A 22716-nucleotide genomic window follows, 5' to 3' on the forward strand; every position below is an offset into this window, starting at 1 on the left:
TATAATGACGTTAAACTTTAGAAACTTAAATGTTTTGATGTTTTATCTTCAGTAATGGACGAATAAAAATATACTGAAAATGTATACCATTTGATGTAGAAACACCGTACGATAATACATAAATTCTTTATTATGATTAAGAAAGAAAATTTTATCTTTTTTATTCGTTTTGAACATAATTTTCTCAAGGTTATGCATCTCATGTTATAATTATAATTTTAAAGGATTCTGAATTTTATTTTAGTTTTTGTTTAACGAAATGCAATTACGATTAGTTTTACATACTATTATTGCAAACCTCTGTCTCGGGGTTAGAAAACAATTATCGAAATGTTGCTCAATGGTTTCTTATGGACTAATTATATTTTCATGGACTTTAAAACATTCATAATGCTTTGCACTGTTATAAGAGGTAAAATGTATTTATGATTACATACGTTACAAAGTCAATTCTTGGTATATGAATCATTTCATGGTTTTAGATATTTCATCATTGTTGAGACTTTGCTTTATGAAATGTGCATTTAATTCAATTAAATATTTATAAAAATTACTTTCGAAATATGACTAAATTGCGAAATTTGATGAATAAATCAGAATAATGATTTTATAATATAAATTGTCTCTGTAACTAAATCATCACGTTTCATAATCATATTTATACTTCCATGCAATAAACTCGATTCTATCTCCACTTCTGCTTACGTTCAGTTTTTTTATTCTAACCGCAACATTGTGTTATCTACATTTTTTAACAATTCACATTACATTGAGTTCTAATAAAAATGAAGCAATTGAACACTTATATTTTATTTTACTCTATATAATTCTATTTAGTTTTCTATTCCACTACGAATTTTCTATTTGAATATTTTAAGCTACAAATTTAACAGAAAATTCTTAACTGAATAGCTAATTCTTCTGACGTAAGGATATTCTATTATTTCTGTCATATTCTATTGTTATTTTCAAAAGCTCAAAAGAAATAATATTGGATCATCTTTATAATATTTTCTTCATAACATTATTTTCCTTTTATTTTATTTTTTCGTCATTTTCTGAAAGATATATTTATTTTTTCATAACGTAAATATCCTGACGTGCTAAAATAAAATTCGTAGCATTTTTGTGCTTTGAAAAGTCTTGTCACAGCGGTAAACATAAGACTTTTAAATTATTCAACGAACCCTCGCTCATAGGCAATTCATAAAGTGCTGGCATTCGCCAAAGCAAAAGATCTTTCATTAATCTTTTAAATTTAAATAAAACGTTTAACAAACTAGTTTGAAAGAAATAAACAAACATAAAATTTAAATAATCCGTATTTTATTAACAATCTGAAAGAAACAAGCACACTTTTGAAATTGCTGAAACCTTACATTCAAAAATTTAAACACTTAAATTATTTTTTAAATATTTTATCTCTTTCGTCATTCTTACAAAATTCGATTTTTTAAATTTATTTTAAACGTGTTGCAGTTTTTGGTAAATTTCATATTCTTTTTAGCTGTTAAACAATAATCTGGATTAATCAGACTGCGAAATTAATTTATTAATTGAATGGTCTAGTTTTGAAAAAAATTCTCGCTTTCGTAACGAACAAGAATTAGGTTCACAAACCGTCTCAACAATATAATACGACTATCGTTCTAACACTCAGTTTTTCCATCTTTTACATGCAAATTAAACTCACGCCGTCGTGGCATGGATGCTTAAGTGCTTGGTAAGTGTTCGGAGGAAGATTGTACCAGATTTTCTAGCACACATGACCGCATTCCGTACACTAGAAGGAAGCTGTTAGTGAACTCTGAGGTGGCGCTCACTGACATATCAAAATGTTCTTAAAATTATTAATATTATGCAATTTAGGAGTCAACTAAAATTCTCTAGTATGTCCCTTAAGTCAATGACTGAAACATCGTCCTCCTCGTTCGACGAATCTGTTTAAGGTGGGGAAAGCAGGACTCATGAAATGATATAATTGGTGAACAGTGATGCTCACAGAGTGCGAACCTGTCACGGTGTCTTTTATAACAGCCACCAGATAGTACCCATGAGAACGTCCTCCAAAGTACCTCCACCGATGGGCCTATTTACTTCTCGCTGTTCGTGTATCTGCATTTGGGAAACGACTTATCCCGACATGACCATCAAAATAAACTAAAAGAAATTATGAGTTATCTAATCAGTCTAACTTGGACTTACACTGCATTCTGCTGTCATTTGAGCTACCGGCAGAAAAATATTTGCCTTTATCAAACTGCATATCATCCGACTGCCACGTTCGTGATTCTGTGGCTGAAATTTATGCATACTACCGGTTTCACCTATGTTCTTCGACTTTCCATAGGATTAATAATGGCAGTGTAGTTTCGAAGGCACTTCTTAATTTTAGAGTCATCATCAAAGTAGTCTTTATTAAATTCCCGTAAATTAAGAGCCTCTTCCATACATGCACAGGTTGTCGACAAACTGATGCCTTAGTGTCCTCGGCTTCTGTTAAATAATATTCCCGCCTTCCCATGTGTCATTCGAGAGTTATTCTTACACCGTAAATGGGATCATAGTATTTTAGCAGTTCAGTGTATGTCTTGACTTGACTTCCTTCAGAAAAACAAAGCACCAAAAATGCTGAAATGATATTTTAGAAATACAAAAGTTAGTTGGGACGAAAATTTTCAAATTTTAGTATTCCTGCCTTTTATTACTTCGAATTAGAATCTCTTTCCTAATGGAAACTTAAAATCATCGTTCTCTGTTGTGAAGGTTATGTTATTTAATTACGGCAAACCCTCGAGGGCTATCTCCCTAAGGGAAGGGATGCCTTCATGGAGGACTTTCTAAGGGAAACTGGCTCGTATAAACGTTACACATGGGTAAAATCATGAAAACACCCATGCCGCCAGCCCATTCGCGGAATTCGAACCTCGGATTGAACTACCAGTGTTCAGCGACTTTACCGCTCGGCCGCTGGTGGGCTGTCTGTTGTGAAAGTTATTTTTCAGAAATCTGGATTTGTAAACAAATGGACAAAATAAGTTTTAAAATTCTTTTGTTATTTCTCTCAGATTTTATCATAATATTGTTTCAGAGACAGTTTTGATCATATAAGTATTTTTTCACATTATTTTGGCTGAGTCCTGAATAAAATTATGTTTCGAATATTTTGATTAAAATGTAACTCTCAATAAATTGTGTTTAGTCCAAAAGCCTACATCACATTATGAATGTGAAAGTAAAGGTTCGAAGTTAACTGCTCACGGTAGTTCTGCTGACGGTAGTCTCTAAAACGAGAAACACCCTGTATTTTCATATATATTTATTTCTTTTAATGTGCATTTAATTTTCACCTTTCACAAGCAAAACATTTGCTCATATTTGAGTTTCAGAACAACTACAACAACAACAACAACAACAACAAAAAAAAAAAAAAAAAAAAAGTTAAAAGTTTTTTAAAGCATCTAATCCGTAAATGGCATGTACGCAAATTTTAATAACTTGCGCCTGAATTGCAGAAATGATTTCACTTGTTTCTTAAAAGCTGTGGCTAGGAGAAATACTTTTCATTTGATATCAACGTTAAGCATAATACTATATTTTCTAATTGTTAAAACTATTATACGTCTTTACCATTCACAATAAAGGCATTAGTTTGCAAGTCATTGAATATATGTGAAGGTGAGGAAATACATAAATACACACTGCTTCAAGATCAATTTGACAGTAAAATGCTTTAGCAAATACAGGTAAATAAACTCTTAAACTAATAGTTATCAAAACCTTGATCTCTTCAAATTTTTAAATATTTTCTAGAAGATAATGCAGCATTTATAAAGTTCTTTAGAGGAGTTAAGTTTAAAATAAACTAGAACAAAAAAAAAAAAAAAAAAAAAAAAAAAAAAAAAAAAGCATAAATGGAACTCTAAAGATTCAAAAAACTAAGTTAGAGAGGATTTTTCTTTCTAATTTAGAACAGTTACTGATTCTTACAAATGGGTTTTTAATGCAGCAGAACGGATATTATCCTCAACGGAATCCGATTCGAATGGCAAACGCCCCACATTGGAAGATGCTGACGTCGAATTATCGACCATCTTGGATAATTGTGCCTTGGAGGTGTATTATCCGGATAATAAAATGAAGTTTCTTTCTTCCTCCTTTAAGTATTTTCGAGAAAAAAATATTTTCTTCTTTTTTATCTATAACAGTCAACACTATTTGTAAATCCATGAAATTTTTTTTATCACTCCAAATAATTTGAAAATACTTTTCTTCGACATAAATTTTCATACACTTTTTTATTCGTTGTCTAGGGAACGATGAGAAAATTGAAAACTGAAAAATGCTTTGCGCCTATAACAGAGTTGAAAGAAAAAAATAACCTCCATTCTTTCTCATTACCTGCATTTCTTTTCCAATATTTTAGCTTTCTTCATGTTCTTAATTATTAAACAAAATTTTTGGAAAAAAAATGAGCTTACTTTAATGTCCAAGCAACATATATTTTTCTTTCAATTTATTTTTTTGGATATATATATTTAAAATATATAATACAAGAAATGAACTCTCTGAAAGCTTCTAATTGAAGCCTTGGGGATTGTCACAACGTTTTATTAAACGTCAAATTAGGTGCCTTAATTAATACCTGCACATATAATCTGCATTAGTAAGAATTTGGTTCTTTGTTTTGTCGAATATGCTCTTCGTAGTGCAGCTATGTAGTGCATATTCCATTTATATTTACTTATAATTATCTGTAGACAACAGTAAAGTTTAATGACTAGAATATTTTTATATTATTACTGTGTTATTTGTTAAGAGTAGTTATACTTATTGTTATTTGTTTAATAAATTTATAGATTTACAATTTTGCAAGAAAATAAATCTATGTTTCGAAGTCACATTTCTAACGTGGCTCTGGGATCTGTATTTGATCGTTTAAAAATGCAGTACAAGGTTGCTTATTAAACTCATTTTAATATATTCAGTAAGCTGCTTGAAGTTCATTCATTTATCTTTCAGTTATTTGCAAGAAAATAAATCTATGTTTTAAAGTCACATTTCTCACGTGGCTCTGGGATCTGTAGGGGATCGTTTAAAAGTGCAGAACGAGGCTGCTTATTAAACTCATTTTAATATATTCAGTAAGCTGCTTGAAGTTCATTCATTTATCTTTCAGTTATGCAGTTTAATAAACCATGTTTAGCAGATATTTAAACCAGTGTAGTTAGAACTAACATCCCTTGGTGGTTTTGTGTAGCCTTCCTTAGTACTTTTCAGACACTGTTGTAAATCCTTTCTTTAGGACTTGAGATGAGAGTGACAGAACGCCGTTATCATATAATTAAGAATACCAGTACAGTAGAGTTATTGGAAACAAGTTTTTTGATTGCAAATGAGTGAGCTTTTTCCAGGATTAAACAAAAACTGGTACTTAAGTGTGCACTGGTTCCTTTTCTCTAACATCAGCTGATTGGGGATGGAAGTGCGTACACACATCAGGGTTGTAGATGACTGGAAAAGGGGATTGGTCATTGTAAACTGAAGGAAACACAAAAGAAAGTAGTAATTACGTTTATAATAACCATGAAATGACAGGTCGATATAACAGAAAAGGGCAGTCTGCTTACTGGCTAGAAACAGAAATTTTGAATTTGAACAAATCTCTGGAAAAACATTTAAGTTGCTGTGTGCGTGTTTAGTAATGTGTCAAAAACACCTAAACGAAATGATCTAAGCATAAATGAAAAGGTTAAATTGTTGAAAAATTATGATACGTTTAGTAAATGCAGCCAAAGGGTAGCAGTATTTTAAAATGGGAACTGCCCAGACAGTGTTGCGCAATTTAATTAAACAAAGAAATAAAACTGACAAATGACTTGTAAAAAATGCAAATATCTAAAGGAAGCGTAAAAGGGAGGAAAAATCAAATAACACTGAAAGCCCTCTTCTAGAATGTTGAAGAATATAAAACAAAACGATATTCTAATTTCTAGACCAGTTTTGACCACAAAAGCTAAAGAATTCATAAAATGAGAGGAATAAGATTGTTTAACGGAAACTACATGGAGAGAAGCAAAATACAGACCATCTACTGGGCCTTGAAATCTGGATAAAAGTCATTTTTGCCGGGACTTTAAAAGAATACGAGCAAACCCAATTTATAACTCGGTTGGATTTGGTCTGTTTTACAGAGGATTGCTAGACAACACATTAATGTTAAAAAGTAAAACATCGGCTGGTTTCGAAAAAATTAAAGCAATTCGTTTAATGTGTTATTAACTCTTAAAAAAACAGAAGCCTTCAATAACCTGTATGCTTGAAATATACCGAAGCACCGGCAATGCCTTTTGAGATTCACAGCAGTTTCATTCCCTCCTCATTCATTAACGCTCAAAGACGCGTGAAGGATTCAAATGGCATCGTTTTACTTTCTAACAAATAAAGATCAGAAACCGCAAATAAATCCTTTTAGAAAAAACTGTTTTCAATAAACTGACACAATGCATTGTGGGGGACTGCACCTGCTACTACATACATTAGGGGAGAAGGAAGAAAACAACATCCCAATTTCGTTCGATTTCGGGCAATTGTGGTCACTTGAATGAAAGGGTGTCTCGGGCGTTTTGATCTTGTATTAATGTGCTGTATGATTTTCATTGAAATACATCAGTTAAGAAGACGCCAGAAGTTAATTAATAATTTAGGTATTAAACATTAGATTAATTGTTAGTTACAACCTTGCTGAATAAATTCAGCGTTGATAGCATAACTTGGAATATTGAAATCGCCGTTTATTAAACTTAGATATGTTTGGAATAAGATAATGAATAATACTCAGATAGTTTTAATAAGTTCAAACTCGTTTGCAATATAAGTGATTTTAGTAATAGTTGGCTACTGTATATAAAACCAACTTTTTTTTTATGGAAATACATAAGATAGGAAATGAATAAGTGAATAATTTTTCGCTTAAGTGCCATATGTGTCAGCCCACTGTCTGTGAAATAAAATGACTTGCTTCCATACTCATAATTACTTTCCTGAAAATAATATTTGAGGTAATTTAATTCCTTTGTTCCAGTTCTTTTTATGTCGTGATGTGTTTCTAGTTCGCTGAACTTGAATTTCGTTCGTTGTTCGTTCTGCTCTTGGGCAATTGGCTTGAGCCCTGGCCCAGTGTATAATATATGGTTCCCTTTCAGAAAATTAACATACCATGATTGAATCAGTAACAATGAATACAGTTGTATTAAAGGTAACAATAGTTTCCTAGGCTGTAGAAGAGTCATTAGCTATGGAAGTAGAGAAGCGATTAGCAATTTAAGGCATTTCGAAATTTTGTATAGTCGGAGCTGACGGCAGTGCTGGATTCGGTAATCGATGAAAAAATATCACGAAAGAAAACCCGTGAAAACTTTATAAAAATCGTGTGAGACAAGAAAGCAAGGAGAAAACAATGCAATTCTAAAACATCGTGTTATAAAACATTGTCGTCGAAAAACAAGCAGTTCAGGAACATCGCCGTAGAAAATATAGTGGTAAAAATAAAGCACCTACAAGTCATCTGTGTTTGATAATGCCACAGACAATTGCTTCTGAGGCTTTAAAGTTTTAAATATGTATTCGCATAATAGGTTGAGAGCACTAAAAGGAATGAGGAATAATTTTACATACATATTTCATACTTCTAAATTAATTGATAAATTTTTGCTACATAAAACAAGACGAAAACTCAAGCATTCAGTAATACTCTTTCAAAAACTGAAGGAGTTGAAAATTAATACTCCGCATAATATAATAGTTAATAGAATTTTAACATTATGGAGTTAATTATTAAATGTATTTATTTAATGAATCTCTTTTATAAAGTTATTTTTAAGTTTTTCATGCGAAGTATAAAAAAGAATATTAGATATACAAAGTGAAAGAAGGTCGTTTTGCAATTTGATAACTAATTAAACAGCGCAGGTAACTTAACGCAGTTAATCATACTCCCTTTCTAATCTTTTTTTAGACTATATGTTTTATGAAAAACTACCAGTACAGCTTTTAAAAGAGATTAATTCAATAAAGTTCTTTAATTTTTAATTACAATAAGCTTAGAATCCATTTAACTTCTGTGCGCAGCATTAATTTTCTATACATTTTCAGTTTTTGAAGCTTTGTTCTTGCTTTTTAATGATGTATACGTTCCAGTCTGAAATAAAAAGATTTTAACCGATTTATTTTGCACGAAAATTTTTTATACCACGATACTTGGGAGCTGCGATGCTTTCTCCTTGCACCCTTTTCTCCCACGGTGTTTTGTACGACGACAATTTCGCCATGCGTGATTTTCTCCGCAACGTTTTCGTTCACGATGTTTTACGCATTTTTCAGACGCCTGCAGCGACTCGAGGCTAAGTGGTCAGGTCTTATAGAGAAGCAAGAATTTTGCAATCAAGAGAGAATATAACTGGACGATGAGAGAACTAGATCACTGCACAGTGTATGATCTTAAAGCGCCAGTTTACTGGGCGGGAAAGCGCTTTGGCCCTACAAGTTTAGAATAAGTTTCGAAATAATTGCGGTAAGGAGCAGGATGTGAAGAATTACAAAATTTTAGCTCTTACAACTGGTGCAAAGGAAAATACAGAGTATTACTTAATTACCTTAAAGGCAGATAATAGTAAGAGACTAATTATTATTAACAGTTAATTCTTTAAAACTTCGAATGTTAAGAATGATGTATATAATATATATCTTTGTGTCTCCGCGCTTCTAAGTTTCTCGATATTATAATTGATCAGATGGGTAAACTTAAAGAATTGCTTATTTCAAAATATGTTTTCAATTCAAAAGACTTTTAATAGTTCCTTAAATACAGTGTTTGTGTCACCACCACTAACAGCTTATGAAAACGTTTTGCATTTTTATTATATGCCTACTGAGTTACTTCTGCGATCTTTTGATCCTTTTGTGTAATAGAGTTATTGGTTTGTAAGGAGTTATTTGAAACATAAATCGTATTTAATTCTCTGTTTGAGAGAGCTTCCGAGTTTGATTTTGGAAGGTTCAGAGTACTGAAGTTTTTGGTACTTGGAAATTTCTCACCACCACGATAGGATGATAGAAGGAAATTTGACACTTGGCATAAACTGAATTATCTATTTTGCCTTACGACCGAGAACTAATTTGTGGAGCCCGGCACATTTAAGAGTTAAAATTTGAACTGAATTCAATTTCATTTTTTACCTTGAAGCTACAAAATTGCTTTGTGATTTAAATTCAAATTAATCTTATTTAGAGTCAGTAAACAACAGAATAGTTTAAGCTCTAGTAATAAATGTGTTTTTTCCTTGTGAACATTTAAACATAGACAAACTGTTTTAGCTTTAGATTTTGCAGGTGTTTTATGCCTATGAAAAATTACATTGGTCTTCAAATTAATACACCGTGTAAGAAAATCAATTAGTTTTTCCCACGTATGACGCTTTGTCGCCCATCCGGTATAGCGGTTAGTAATGATGATTGCCGTACCTATGTCCCCGGGCTCGTATCCTGAAGGAAGCATGGGTATTCATAAGCATATATTGTCTGTGTGGCAAGAGGACATTCAAAATCCAAGGCGAACCAAAAGTTCTCTCTAGAGGTAATGGTAAGAGAAGAGGAGTGAGAGATCCCGGACCAGCCCCCCTCCCGGAGCGTTCTCCCTCAAAATTGGGCTTAACCGCGTAGTTAGTGTGACGGGGCTACATCTGTACAACCCTACACCTCTACAACTGTACAAGTTCAGAAATTCTGGTGTTCTGACTATTGCTACGTGGAAATGTTATGACGTATTGAAATTGCAGATGTTTAAGTTTTAATTACAACTTTATGGAATTTCTTTAAATTCGATCTTACTTGGAGGAAAATATTGTATAAATTAAGAAAAAATAGTTTGTCTTTCTCATTGGACAGACTTTGTTTCATGGGGAGGATGGAGAATAGTTTTGTTTCTGTATATTATTTAGAGACTTCATACTTGTACTAGCAACAGTTGACTTCATTGAAGCGTAGACTAGAGTAATATTAGTGCATCTAATTATAGCTCCTTTTTAATACTATATTAAGTACGATTGGTGAAAAAAGAGGGGAAAATCAATCAGTAAATATTTCTGGAAACTAATTTACTTTCACACAAGAAGTGAAAAACTGATTTGAAATTCAAAGCGGAAAATAACTGAGACAGTAAAGTCTGTCGTGAATTAATTTTTATTTTATGTTAAAACCGTTTTCCAAAAAACGTTTTGAAATATATTATTTTTTTATTCATGTGATTAATGAACATATATATTCAAATGGAAAATCACGGTTTCCTTTTCCCCTTTTTTTTTCATTTTCCTCAGGACTTTAATAATTCGTTTACCAATCTCTACATTCATTTGTGATCTCTAAAGTTATGTTTGTGTAGAAGAATGATTTTATATCACATTCTTTTATTTGTATCTTATTTCGTTCATTTTATAACGCATCACATCTGTTGTTACATATAATTTTTTCAGTTTTTGATAGTTTTCATTTTCATCTTAGTGCTCCTATGCATAAAGCAGTTTTGAAGTTAAAAAAAAAAATCTCAAGTTGTCAAAACATGTAACTAACAGAACAATTTATTCAAAAAAGAAATCAATGTGAATGCATACGACTTTCACATATTTACGTTATATGTCCCTTCACATTGTTCATTGTTTAAATTATATTTTTAGTTCGGTTTTTTTTTTCCAGAGAATTTTTAGATTTTAATTTCTCTTTCATAGCAATTCAATTTACAAAGTTTGTAACAAAGAAATGTTTTCTTTGAATCTTTGGCTAAGCGTATTGACCACATATGCGTTAACTCAAAATCATTAAAATCCTATTTGAATTTTCTCTCTTTCTTTTAAGGTTCCAAGATAGCAACAGGCAAGACATCGATTCTTGAGTTCGAGACAATTCTCAATTTATGGATAAAAGTTATAAGAATTTGGAAAAAAACATTTGAACCTTTACCTATACGGAAATGCTGTTTGATTATTCCTCAGAATACATAAAAAATTTGCCTTCCATCTGTATTAAAATTGAATGAATGATTCCGCATTAAACGTTAGTATTATAAATAAGTTCCAGCAGTTAAGTAGTATTCTTTTAATACCGTTGATAAGTACGAGACTATAACATAAAATATAATTTAAAAACGAAGTACTCAATTCGTATGTTGCATAAAACCTAATAATTTTCCTTAAATCATTAATAATACAAATCGTGTATTTTAAAGGAAATAATGATTAAAATCTCAGTTCTATATTTTAATTTTTAGTCCGTAAGCAAATTAAAAGTAAACTTTTAAAACCTCAACTTTTAGTAGTATATAAAACCCAGTATCATAGCGGAAAATTTTCACATTTATTTAATCCTTACTAATTATCAAACAACTCTCACTGATTTCATAAATGACGCCTGTGTTTCACACTTTTAAAAATGGAGAAGCAATTGTTCGATTTCTTTCAAATAAACTAAATCATAGCAACATAAATGTGAAAAAGGGGCCAAGTTCAGGGGAAACGACGTTCGGTGTAGTCGGTGTCATCGGCAAAAGATTTAGTTGTCAATAAATTACGTTAAAAAAATTTGACTTTTCCAGTTCGAAATTAACTGTCCAAGTTATACATCCAAAAAGTAATAAACTGCATTTTAAATGAATTTAAGAACGTTATACTTTCCTGCAGCTACGATTAAAGGAACTGTTATGGAACTTCTCATCCTATATATATCTTAACAATTTTGTCGGTGACATCGACTATACCGAACGTCCTTTCTCCCGAACTTAGCCCTTTTATTACATTTATGATGTAGTTATGATATTAATTTAAAGATAAAAAAGATGATATTAAAGGTTATGTTCCCCTTTTACACTATTTAGACACGTAAATGAAAAAGCGTCTGAACAAATATCTGACATTCATTTTTTTTTCCTTTGTTTTACGCTGCCCTGGTATTTTGAAATTTTAGATTTTTAAAATGACGCAAAAATTTAAAAAATAATTTTAAACAGCTATTCTTAATTACTAAGCAATATATAGTTAAAATCTTATTTCAAAGTATAATTTCACATTTCCTTTTATTCATTTTCTGCTGTTTTATTTGCATCTGGCATCTGTTTCGTTACTTAAATTTGAATTGCTGAGCGGCAACGCTTTATATCGTTTGAAAGCCGTTTACACTCTTTTCGCGATATCGCTGTAGTTAGGCCCGAACCTACTATCAAAATGAAAAAAAAAAAGCCAGTCCACACTCTACCTCTGCGCTATCATTTCATCAATTACAAACATGTTTCTATTTTTTTATTCTTCACCTTTGACAAAGTTGATGAGCATATGAGTGATGCGGAAAACGGCAATCGGTGCAAAGTCATCTATTGGTGACGTTTTCAAATGCTCGTTATGAGTATTATTTGGATCTCGTTATGAGAATTAACCTCGATAATAATGCAGTTTTTTTAAGTTTTTCCTTTGTATATGTCTTCTAACCTACCAGATACTAAATTTCAAGCATCTAAGTCATTTAGAAGTGGTCTAGGTTTATAATGAGTGAGACAGTCAATGAGCGATAAAAATGACGTTTTTCAGATCTTAATAATTCGATAACTATAAGAGGTACATTAATGCAATTTGGGATGCTTGGTATTCAAGGTAGTTCTATTAGACATGCAAAATTACACGTTTTTAGGTCTAATAGTTTTTTGATTAATTCGGGGGTCAAATGTAGCTTGGAATGGTTCGCGTAAAATACACATAAGCCGGCGTATCGCTGTTTTCTTTCCGTCTGTTCCGAACTTGGCTGACACACTGTCTAAACATCCATGCAAATTTAAATGTTTGTGTCTAGATATTCATACAAATGTAATATATTATTCTGAATTCTCCTAGTTCATGCTTTTTTCAGTTTTAGAATATCACTTATAAGGTATTTCGCCCGCCTTCCTAAGTACCTTCGTGGTGTAGTGGTTCTGGCCGCTGGGAAGACGCTAATTTTTCATCTTTTCTGCTTCCAAAAAGTACCTAATGTCTCTACACTCTTTCTATCAATGTGTTTAAATTTTTGGTTACTAAAATATGCTTCATACGCATTTAAAACGTTAAAAGCATAAAAATTATCTTTCCTGTTTCGCTTGTGAGCAGACTTTCCACCTTTGAGATACCTAACATTGATACGTGACAAATATATTACAATATCATTAAATGAATATTTTTATGCAGCTTATAATGACTAGATTTTCATTCTATATTCAATTCTCAGGAAATACAGTAATTTTATTTCTATTTCCTATGTTTTACTCAATCAATGAATCTAATAAAAATAGTTTTGAAAATTTCGAAACCAAGGAAACTGCATATAAATATTTTTGGAGTGTTTGTGATAAGAAGTACTACTTAATTATAGTAGATATTATAACTGATTACCAAGTAAAATTTTTTTGTGTGTGCATTGGTATTCAAACTATTTGTCGCAACTCCACTTGTGGTCACAAAGTAGATAGAAATCTTCAGGTCACATATCGGTTTATGGTATACAATCAAGGCCGACGCTCTGAGTGTGGTCGGGAAATTGTGTTTTGGGATTGTTTGCAATTCTGTGGGGTTGCACTGCCAAACTGTTTGAATACCATTGCTCTACAAAAAAATAATCATACCTCTAAACGAGGAATAATTAAATGCTTCGTTATTTCTTTCATTACAGGAATTTTTATGTTTTAGCTAGTCTAACTTATTTATTTATTTATGTTTCAGTTGGACTTTTTGAAACTACAGACACGGATTCTGAAACACATTTACGTCACGCAGCGGATAAAATAAACAGCAATAAGACAATCTTGCCCAAAATGCGACTATCAACCCACATTATCAGGATACAGCCAAATGATAATTTCCACGTTGGTAAAAAGGGTAAGCTTGTATACTTTTAAATATATTTTAAGTAAAATTGAAGTTAAGTTTATTCCTGTAATAAATGTTTCTTTGTTGTGAATACTTTCAATGTCGACGAATCAAATTTTAAGTTTTAAAACATACAATTAATCCAAATGATTAACCCTTATTCAGACAAGTAAAAGTCTGCAACTAATAGTACTATTTAATTTCATATTCATCGCATTTTAGCTTCAGTAACATCGTACCGATATAGAGATCTTCAGATTTGGGAAACTAAAGATTACGCTCTTCACACTTCAGCTTAGCTCAAAACAGTGTTTCGTTAAAATAGCAATTTAACTGCACACGATTTTATATACCTTAATTTTAAATATATCTCTCCGTTATCACCATTCGTAGATGGAATCTATCCTCTATGCCAGGGTTACTTAAACGTTTTTCAGTCGCGACCATTTTTTATCACTGAGATTTTTTCGCAATCCCCAGGACCCCATAATATTCAAAAAAATGTTGTGGGACTCCATGAGTATTGCGCAAATCCGACACACGAGTGAGCGAAACTGTCAATTTGTTAACTTGTACTGTATATTACAGTTTATATATTATATTATTAATAGTTCTGTTGTACTGCTGCAGTTTTAGGTCATTAAATTTATCGGATCAGTCCATAAGTTCATGCGCATTAAGAGTATGCACTGTGACGCATTTACTAAAACAATATAATTTTGAACCTGTTGAAACTTGTCATCGTTTGACATATTATTCAGTTTATCACCAACTTTCGTAAATATCGAACGCATTTTAGTACCCATAGAAGATGAATACAGATAATCAACACAAACGTGCTGTGGTACATATTTTATTTTCGTGTGGTGAATCTGCCAGGTTTGCAGCGATAAAAATTAATAGTGTACATGGTGAACACACTATTAGTGTGAGGACTGCCCAGAAATGGTTTTAAAAATTTAAATAAACGTTGGAAAAAGCAGCATTGATGATGAACCCCGTTTTAGGACGTTTTGAACTGTTAGAACCAAATAAAACGATTTATTCAGACATTTATAGTGAACAACTTTGCCTTCGAAACTCAGAATTGATTAAAAGACGCCCACGAATGATGAATATCAAGAAAGTGTTGTTTCATCATGATAACGCTAGACCGCATACGACTCGAACAACGCTGCAAAATAATGAGAGAAATTAGTTGGGGGCTTTTGCCACATCCTGTTTTCTCTCCAGGTATTGCCCCAAGTGATTTTCACTTATTTCGTGCCTTACAAAATGTTTTACTGGGAAACAAATTAAATTCTAAACAGGATGTGCACAATGAACTTTCAAGTTCTTTGTATCAAAACCAGAGTCCTTCTACATAAGTCAATTCTACAGAGTCAGTGGCATAAAATATCTGCCTGTAAGATAGTAACACGTTGTAGATAATGGAGGAAAATATATAACTGATTAAAATGTTATATTGTGTTTTTTATATTTTTTTAAAAAATTACCTAAAAATGCGCATGAATTTATGCACTGACCCAATAAGTTCTAATTTTAAGACACAGAACAATGTGCAAATTTTAAATAAGTAACAGACGAAGCGTCACGTTCAAAGCAAGAAAAATGAACGTTTATAATATAAAAATAATGTGTCGAAACGTTTTCGTGTTTTTTTTTTTTTTTTTGTCTATATAGTCTTATCTTTGTCTATTTTCAGATACCGTGCGCAAAAACATTGGTAATTATAAAATTATTATAATAAGTTAAAGAAATATAAAAACTGCTAAAATTTTTGGATACCCCTTGCTGCAGGTCCTGTGTCTCCCACTGGGGTCGCGACACACAGTTTAAGAAACCCTGCTCTATGCGATAAAAGAATTTACAGGAAGTAGACTGTAAAGTAGTCTTTTGCTCAACGAACTATATTTTGAGCGTTAACCTGGTATCACTAAACCGATTCTTCTGATATAAACAACTGCTATCATATGCGACTTGATTATTAAGGTTTGAGACTTCTGCTTTGAGAACCTTGAAGGAAGTTGTGTTTTTGCCTTCTCATTTACCAAATTTCATTCATCTCAAAAGCCGTTACCTTACTACTACGCAGGTAGTGACAACTTTATTTTATCTTAGGAAGCCTTGCAAACTGATTATGCAGTTTTTATTATTTAAATCTCGTTGCCTTTCTATGCGTGTAAAATTCAAAGGCAAAATCATTCGAAAGCTGGTCAATTTTATTCAATGCTTCTTGCAAATTACGTAGTTTAGGCTTCAATAAATCGAGTGCAAGTCATTTGTCAACAAAGTTCTATTCAATCGAAGACGGAATAAAGCATTCTATGAGCATAAAGTAAACGAGGAATAAAGTATTCTGTAGAATACTTATTATAATTAAACTTATCTAAGTGTTTGTCTCATTTCCTGTAACTTATTAAAATAGTCTATTGACCAAATAATATTTTACGTAATTTTATCATTTTGGTTTTCATCATCTTAAAGTGGTAGTGGTATTCATTTATTCAGACACAAATTAGATCAAAGAGAAAAAACAATGTTAATCCACGCCGATGTAAAATCATCAGTTAATTATGTTTATTTTAATATTTAAAAGCCAAAATAATTTTTAAATAAACTTATTTTTTTAAATGTTAATGCTTCATATTCTGATTGGCTATTACAGAACTTCCAAGCTAGGAAACAAAGGAAAAATCTTATCATTTTTTGTATATTTGTATTTGGGAATATTGACCATATACGAATAAATAAATTCCTTATATTCAGAAATGAATTAACGAGGACAGTTACAAAAAATTCAGATGAATTACTTTTGAACTAAGGCATACAAGATTGGTTAAAATAATGGAGGAGATTTTATAAATCTATTTTGCGCAATGAGTAGCAACCGCGAGGTAATATAAGTCAAGCATCGTCTGTTATTATACAGCAGTAAACTTAGTTTCTTCCTAGCAGAGCAATGGTCATATCGAGACGAAACTCCAGATACATCTATTGAGTTCTTGATTTTCGAGTCTTTAGAGCATAAAAGACGTCCAGCAATGTATTTAAGCATTTATTTAATGTATTTACAAGTAATTCCTCCACAATTGTTTTTCCATAGCACGGGCAGTAGCTAATAAGAAATCTGGTCAATGTATTTAGAAATACCATTTGCCAAGAATCAAAAATATGTATTTGCCTTATATAGATGTTTTTCTCTCTTGTCTCCTAAGAGAATATTTTGGCACTTTAGTTTGGTTGCCAAGAGCAGTAATTTAAAACAAAATTAGCTATAGAAATGCCGTTCCAAAGACATATAAATATTTTCCCAACTGCCCAACAAGAACTGCGGAGAAAATATTAACTTACTACAGCAACAATTTATGGAATAATGTAAGTTTGATAATGAAGTAGATCCATAAAAGTACCAGACAGTAAATTGTTTACCAGACAATCTCTTCAAGTTTCGAGTTCCTAAACGTACACTAGCCCCTTTAATTGCTTGGAACTCCATTCTCTCTATTGACAGCAAAATACTCATTTATAAAACCCTGTTACGTCGTTGCGTTCCATATTAATATATGCCTGTCCTGTTTGGGGATATACTAGTAATACTAATATGCAAAAACTGCAAGTTCTCCAAAATATTATGCTCAGACAAGCGGCAAGTTGTCGTTAGTTCATCAGAAACTCGGCGGTTCACCGCGAGCTTAAAATTCCAGAAATCCATCTGAATATTACTCCTAACGTGCGAAATAGCACAATTCCTGACGTGCAAAATAGCACGATTCCTGTTCTAAACTACTCTCAATTATAATAACAGTATTAATAGTAGCAGACCGCTTGCGGTTCTTCGTCATTTTAACCAATACTAATCTATTACGTCTCATTGTATCTTCCTATCTAAATATTTTTGTCCTTTCTCTTATTTACTTTTTTATATTGTACATACTTTAATGTCAACAACACACTCTCTCAGATACGGTTCTGTGACATACTGGCATTTCTTTTAATATGTATTATGTCTATAATTGCTATCTGATCGTCGCTTCAATTACGCACTTCCTTCAAAGTCAACAGCTGTCAGTCGCAGGCGTATTGTTTCTTCGGACTCATTACGTGTTTTGATTGTATATAAACTATGCTATCCGTGCTGTGTATCTATTCATGAACTGTATTTTTGTGGATCACCATTTATATATAACTCATAAACGTTCGAAAATCGGCATTGTTATCACACCGGGTTAGATATTAAACGCGGGCGCTTACTAGCAAACCAATTTTACCTCAGCCAAATTTACCAAATTTACCTAAAGTAAACAATATACCTCACTGCCGTACCGAAACGCCTTGGGTAAAAACATGGGCATAATGTTTAGTGCACCATATTATGAATTAGTTCTCGTTTCATATTTTGCAGTTACTTCGAAATGCTATATATAAAATATAACATTGTATTTGAATTTTTTAATTTAGTATACTTCCTTATTGTTATTACGTCAGAAGTTGAAATAAAACTCTGTTGTACATTTTATGGGAATTCTTAAATACTATGCAAACTAAGATAATTTATCTGTAGGAAACAGTTAATTAACATGATTAATTTAAACATGGCTAGTCAAGGCCACACGAAAAGAAATCATTTCAGTACCTTATCTAAAAATAAATAAACAGGGAAGCATAACTACCAGATACTATTATGTAGGGAAAATACTTATGTCCAAATTTAGCAGGCTGATATTCTCAGATTACGCTGTATATTTTATTTCAGCTTTTAAGCAGGTTAAAATCTACGTACTGCAACTGAGTATGGCTGTTTAATAATTTTGTCTTAAACTTCTACTCTAACAAAGTTAGATAAAATATTTCTCAATGTACTACATCGAGCGCTTGAGCCTTTAAATAAGAGCATGATTTTGTCTGAACTAAAATAGCGCTTTCCCACCCGAAAATTAAACCAGTTACTTCGAAATTATGTCTCTGAATGCGATCATAGATCGTTGAGTGACTCTTATAGGATATAATCCCTTGAGATGAAATCCAATCCAATTTGCAAAATTCTCGTCTTCCCCTTCTGATTGCTCATTTCCCTCATCATTATTACGGATTACTTCCCATTCAACTTCCAACTATGCTACAGGGAAAGAGCTTTGCGTGACCATAATTTCAACAGTCATCTTTAAGAACCTCTTGCCAGCAATAAATTTTAAATTACACTCATTGAAATCTTCGCACTATTAGGTCTCATCGATTATTAAGGAATTCTTTTATAGATTGAGCTCCTAGGGAAAATAGCCGATATTTTTACATCTCTAAACTCTTTTTTCCTCAACTCTGAATTGATACAGGATTGCTCAAATTATTTTTTATGGTGCTGCTTCCTGCAGAGATAGGTAGCGTTCTACCAAGATAAAAAATGTCTTGGTATACCAGGATAAAAAAAAATCAGACCAGAATTGTCTCAAAATACACTCGATCTCTCATTTTTATTTCTTTTTTTCCATTTCAAATTTTGCATTTCATTTGGATGTCGAATCGAATTACACTTGTGGTAAAAGTTAAAGTCTTAGAGCACTTAAAATGGTTTTCGAAGATATTTTATTCAATTAAAAATCTTTAATTTAATTACTTAATGTTTAAACAAGTCAGAGCCACTCCGAAAGCATCACAGAATCTCACAGAATGCAAAAGGCAAGCATGTGCAAAAACTTTCCGACTAAATATTTGCATACAGCCAGAAAGATAATTTTTGTAAGAACATTTACAAAATATCACTTTCTTCTCTGATTGTATTAACTGGCAACACCACAATGTATCATAAACTGATAAATTACTTATATTTATTGCAAGAGGAAATAAACCTCCAAAGAATATCTGAGAATGCTAATTCTTTCTCTGACAAAAGTATAGCTACTGCTAAATGCTTTGCAGTTAAAGCTAAAGTAGCAGTTTAACAAAATGAATTAACCAAATTATTTTTTTGTGGGAGTACTTTAACCCATAATGAGATTTAAAGGAGATATTCGTATATCAAATAACATACTTATTACGGTAAAAATAAAGAAAATGATGGTGTTTTACCTTTCTATTATTTTGTAAGAATTTAAATAGTGAGCGACACATAATGTCACTCAGAAAACGAAGGAAGTGGAAATGTAATAAAATGTAAATAGAAAAATTATATGGAGCTACATGCTGGCCTCTTTTTCTCCTAAGATGTAAAGAATTATTAAAAACTTTTAATGTGCTCATTCATAGTATTTGCCACGATGATCCAAAGGTTTGTTATCAGTTTTTAAACTATTTTCTGATAAGCTATTGTGCCAAAATGTGGAACTTACACTGTTTAGGATGAAAGTATGACGCGATGAAAAGGTGTTTCAAAATTCGGTTCGGAAGCTTTATTTGAAATTTAATGTTGAAACGAAGTTCATTCATATGTTCGTTTAACAAAAAAATAAATAAAATAAAAAAATAAAACTCTCCTAATTTTACAGTTTTTTACCGTTAGATAGAGTGGAAAAGTTGTTTTAAATTGGATTTATGTAACAGTTTTAATGTAATTTCTGATGTTCTGGCAAACTTTCGAAAACTACTCGACTTTTTCGACATAACCTTATTTCTGAAATCTTCTAATTTTGAATATGTTCATGACTATTTAAACATTATTATTTAAACTATTAAATTATTACTATTTCAAACAGAAATATTGAAAAATCACTAATAGCGGTATATGCTATTGAAAATTTTGCAGATATTTATTTAAATACGGATTGTATAACTTATACATGTTTTAGATTGAAGAACGAGGCAGCGTTAACTGAAATTCCTATACCTAAAATTTTCATTCCTGTACCTTTTTTTTTTATCATTAAATAAACAATAAAATTCATAAGATAGAACCGTAGGAAAAATTGTTTGCAATAAGAAAAAACGTCTAATAGTATTTTCTTAAAAAGAATAAAGAAAAAGTCCTGAAAATCACGTAAATATAGAAAGAAATTTATTAAATGAATGGGAGATTTTCAAGAGGTAAATTGTATCAGAAAATAGCCTGTATAAAAATTAATTTGCATGTTGTTGTTACTTATACTCACTTGTCTGACAGTAACATCTACCGAAACCCACGGAATTCCTCCTGGATAGAAGTGCAAGATATGCCTGTCGTTGGCAACAACCTTGAGTACCATGCGGAGGAGATTTAGCTCAGTTCCGTCCCCAATTTTGATGAAGGGCACCCCGGAGGAACGGGTCCGAGGGTCTTCTCCCTCGCTCCTAAATTACACAAGAGGACTTTCAGATCATCGCATATTTAGAGTGTCGCCATGCCGCAGCGACACTATAGATTTTTTATATCCATGCATTTTTCCGGGATTCGAACCCGTGTTCTTCGGCACGGCAGTGGCCGACACTAACCACTCCCAGGGGAATCTTGGACCCACTTTATTCAATATTTACTTGAACGACATTCCCACCACACAGAACACAACGCTTGCAATGTATGCAGACGAAACTGCGATCCTCTTACAAAGTGCATTCATTAGCCTAGCTATAAAACGATTACAAGTCTACATAAACATACTCGAGACTTGACTGACAAAATAGAAGATAAAGTTAATGTAGATAAGACTCAAGCAATCCTTTTTACCAAGAAAAACAAATTCAATAAAAACTTGGAACTTTACGCAGAAAATATCCCATGGGCCAAGCAAGTCCTTTATCTTGGGGCGAACCTCAGTAAAACTCTCTCATGGTATCCACACAAAACATCTATTCTTAAAATGTTTCGAGTTAGTAAAGCTACACTTCACCCCTTAATTTCCCGAAACAGTGTACTTTCAATAGATAACAAGTTGCTTATTTATAAAACTGTATTGCGTCCCATACTATGTTATGCCTACCCGGTTTGGGCATATTCAAACAAATCATATACGGAAAAGTTACTGCAGGCATAAAATTGTGTTCTAAGACAGATCAACAACTCGCCCTGGTACGTTTGAAATCAAAAACTTCATGATGAATTAGGCATTGTATTTTTATTGCCGTCTTACCCGAAATTTTTATGCTAACCTCGCAAGTATCAACAACTCTGTCATAAGGGTCTATAATTATGATGTAAATGACCCAAATAATTGTAAACGGCCTATGGCCATACTTAGTACTCATATTGTTTAATTTGACTTACTTCACTTGTACAGTAGTTTATGACTTAAACACCAATTGCACTTATACACTTATGCGCTTATTTAAGTGCACCAGTTGACTCACACTATCTGTATGCATGTATTATATGTATTTCTAAGACTCAGATTAAAGCCAGGTCTTTTCCCCTTTCTCAGCTCTCCTAAATGGCATTTTCAGGTCTTTATTGAAACTGGGCGCACACTTTATTTCTGATAGAATATCTTATTATCCCATTACTCAAAAATATGATCATAATTTGTAAAAAATATGTCTTATGTTTGTTACTCATGACAGCATTCGAAACAACCTCCATATTCGACAAGGGGAACGGTCCTTGACCCAGGCACCCTGGTGTTACACAGCTTTTAAGTCCAACGAATAACCACTATACCGGTTGGGTGGCATCAAGCTATATAACTCCTTTTAGGATTTATTACTATTTATTATTATGGCCTTAACTATAGCGGGAATTTTATTTTGTCTGTCTTATGCACGTGAACTTTAGTGGGTTTTCCTCTTGCGGAACACAAGCGATGCTCTTGAGGAACACAAGAGCTATATTCTTAGGATTCGTTCAAGGCATTTCTCTTTATAGTCAGTTTGCCTTTAT

At 32.1% G+C, this 22716-nt stretch overlaps 1 protein-coding gene across 1 annotated transcript in view; it reads left to right on the forward strand.

Annotated features, from left to right (window-relative positions):
* The window catches only part of LOC118197896 (glutamate receptor ionotropic, kainate 2-like), a 533731-nt gene that overhangs the window by 179308 nt on the left and 331707 nt on the right, over window positions 1-22716 (forward strand). Inside the window, exon 2 of the mRNA XM_085809703.1 lies at window positions 13791-13946. Within this exon, the coding sequence (XP_085665829.1) occupies window positions 13791-13946 (156 nt within the window). The remainder of the gene's footprint in view (window positions 1-13790; window positions 13947-22716) is intronic.

Source organism: Stegodyphus dumicola, chromosome 2 (assembly GCF_044657685.1).
Source record: "Stegodyphus dumicola isolate Sdum_Otavi_A_Nest chromosome 2, ASM4465768v1".
Classification (NCBI taxonomy): domain Eukaryota; kingdom Metazoa; phylum Arthropoda; class Arachnida; order Araneae; family Eresidae; genus Stegodyphus; species Stegodyphus dumicola.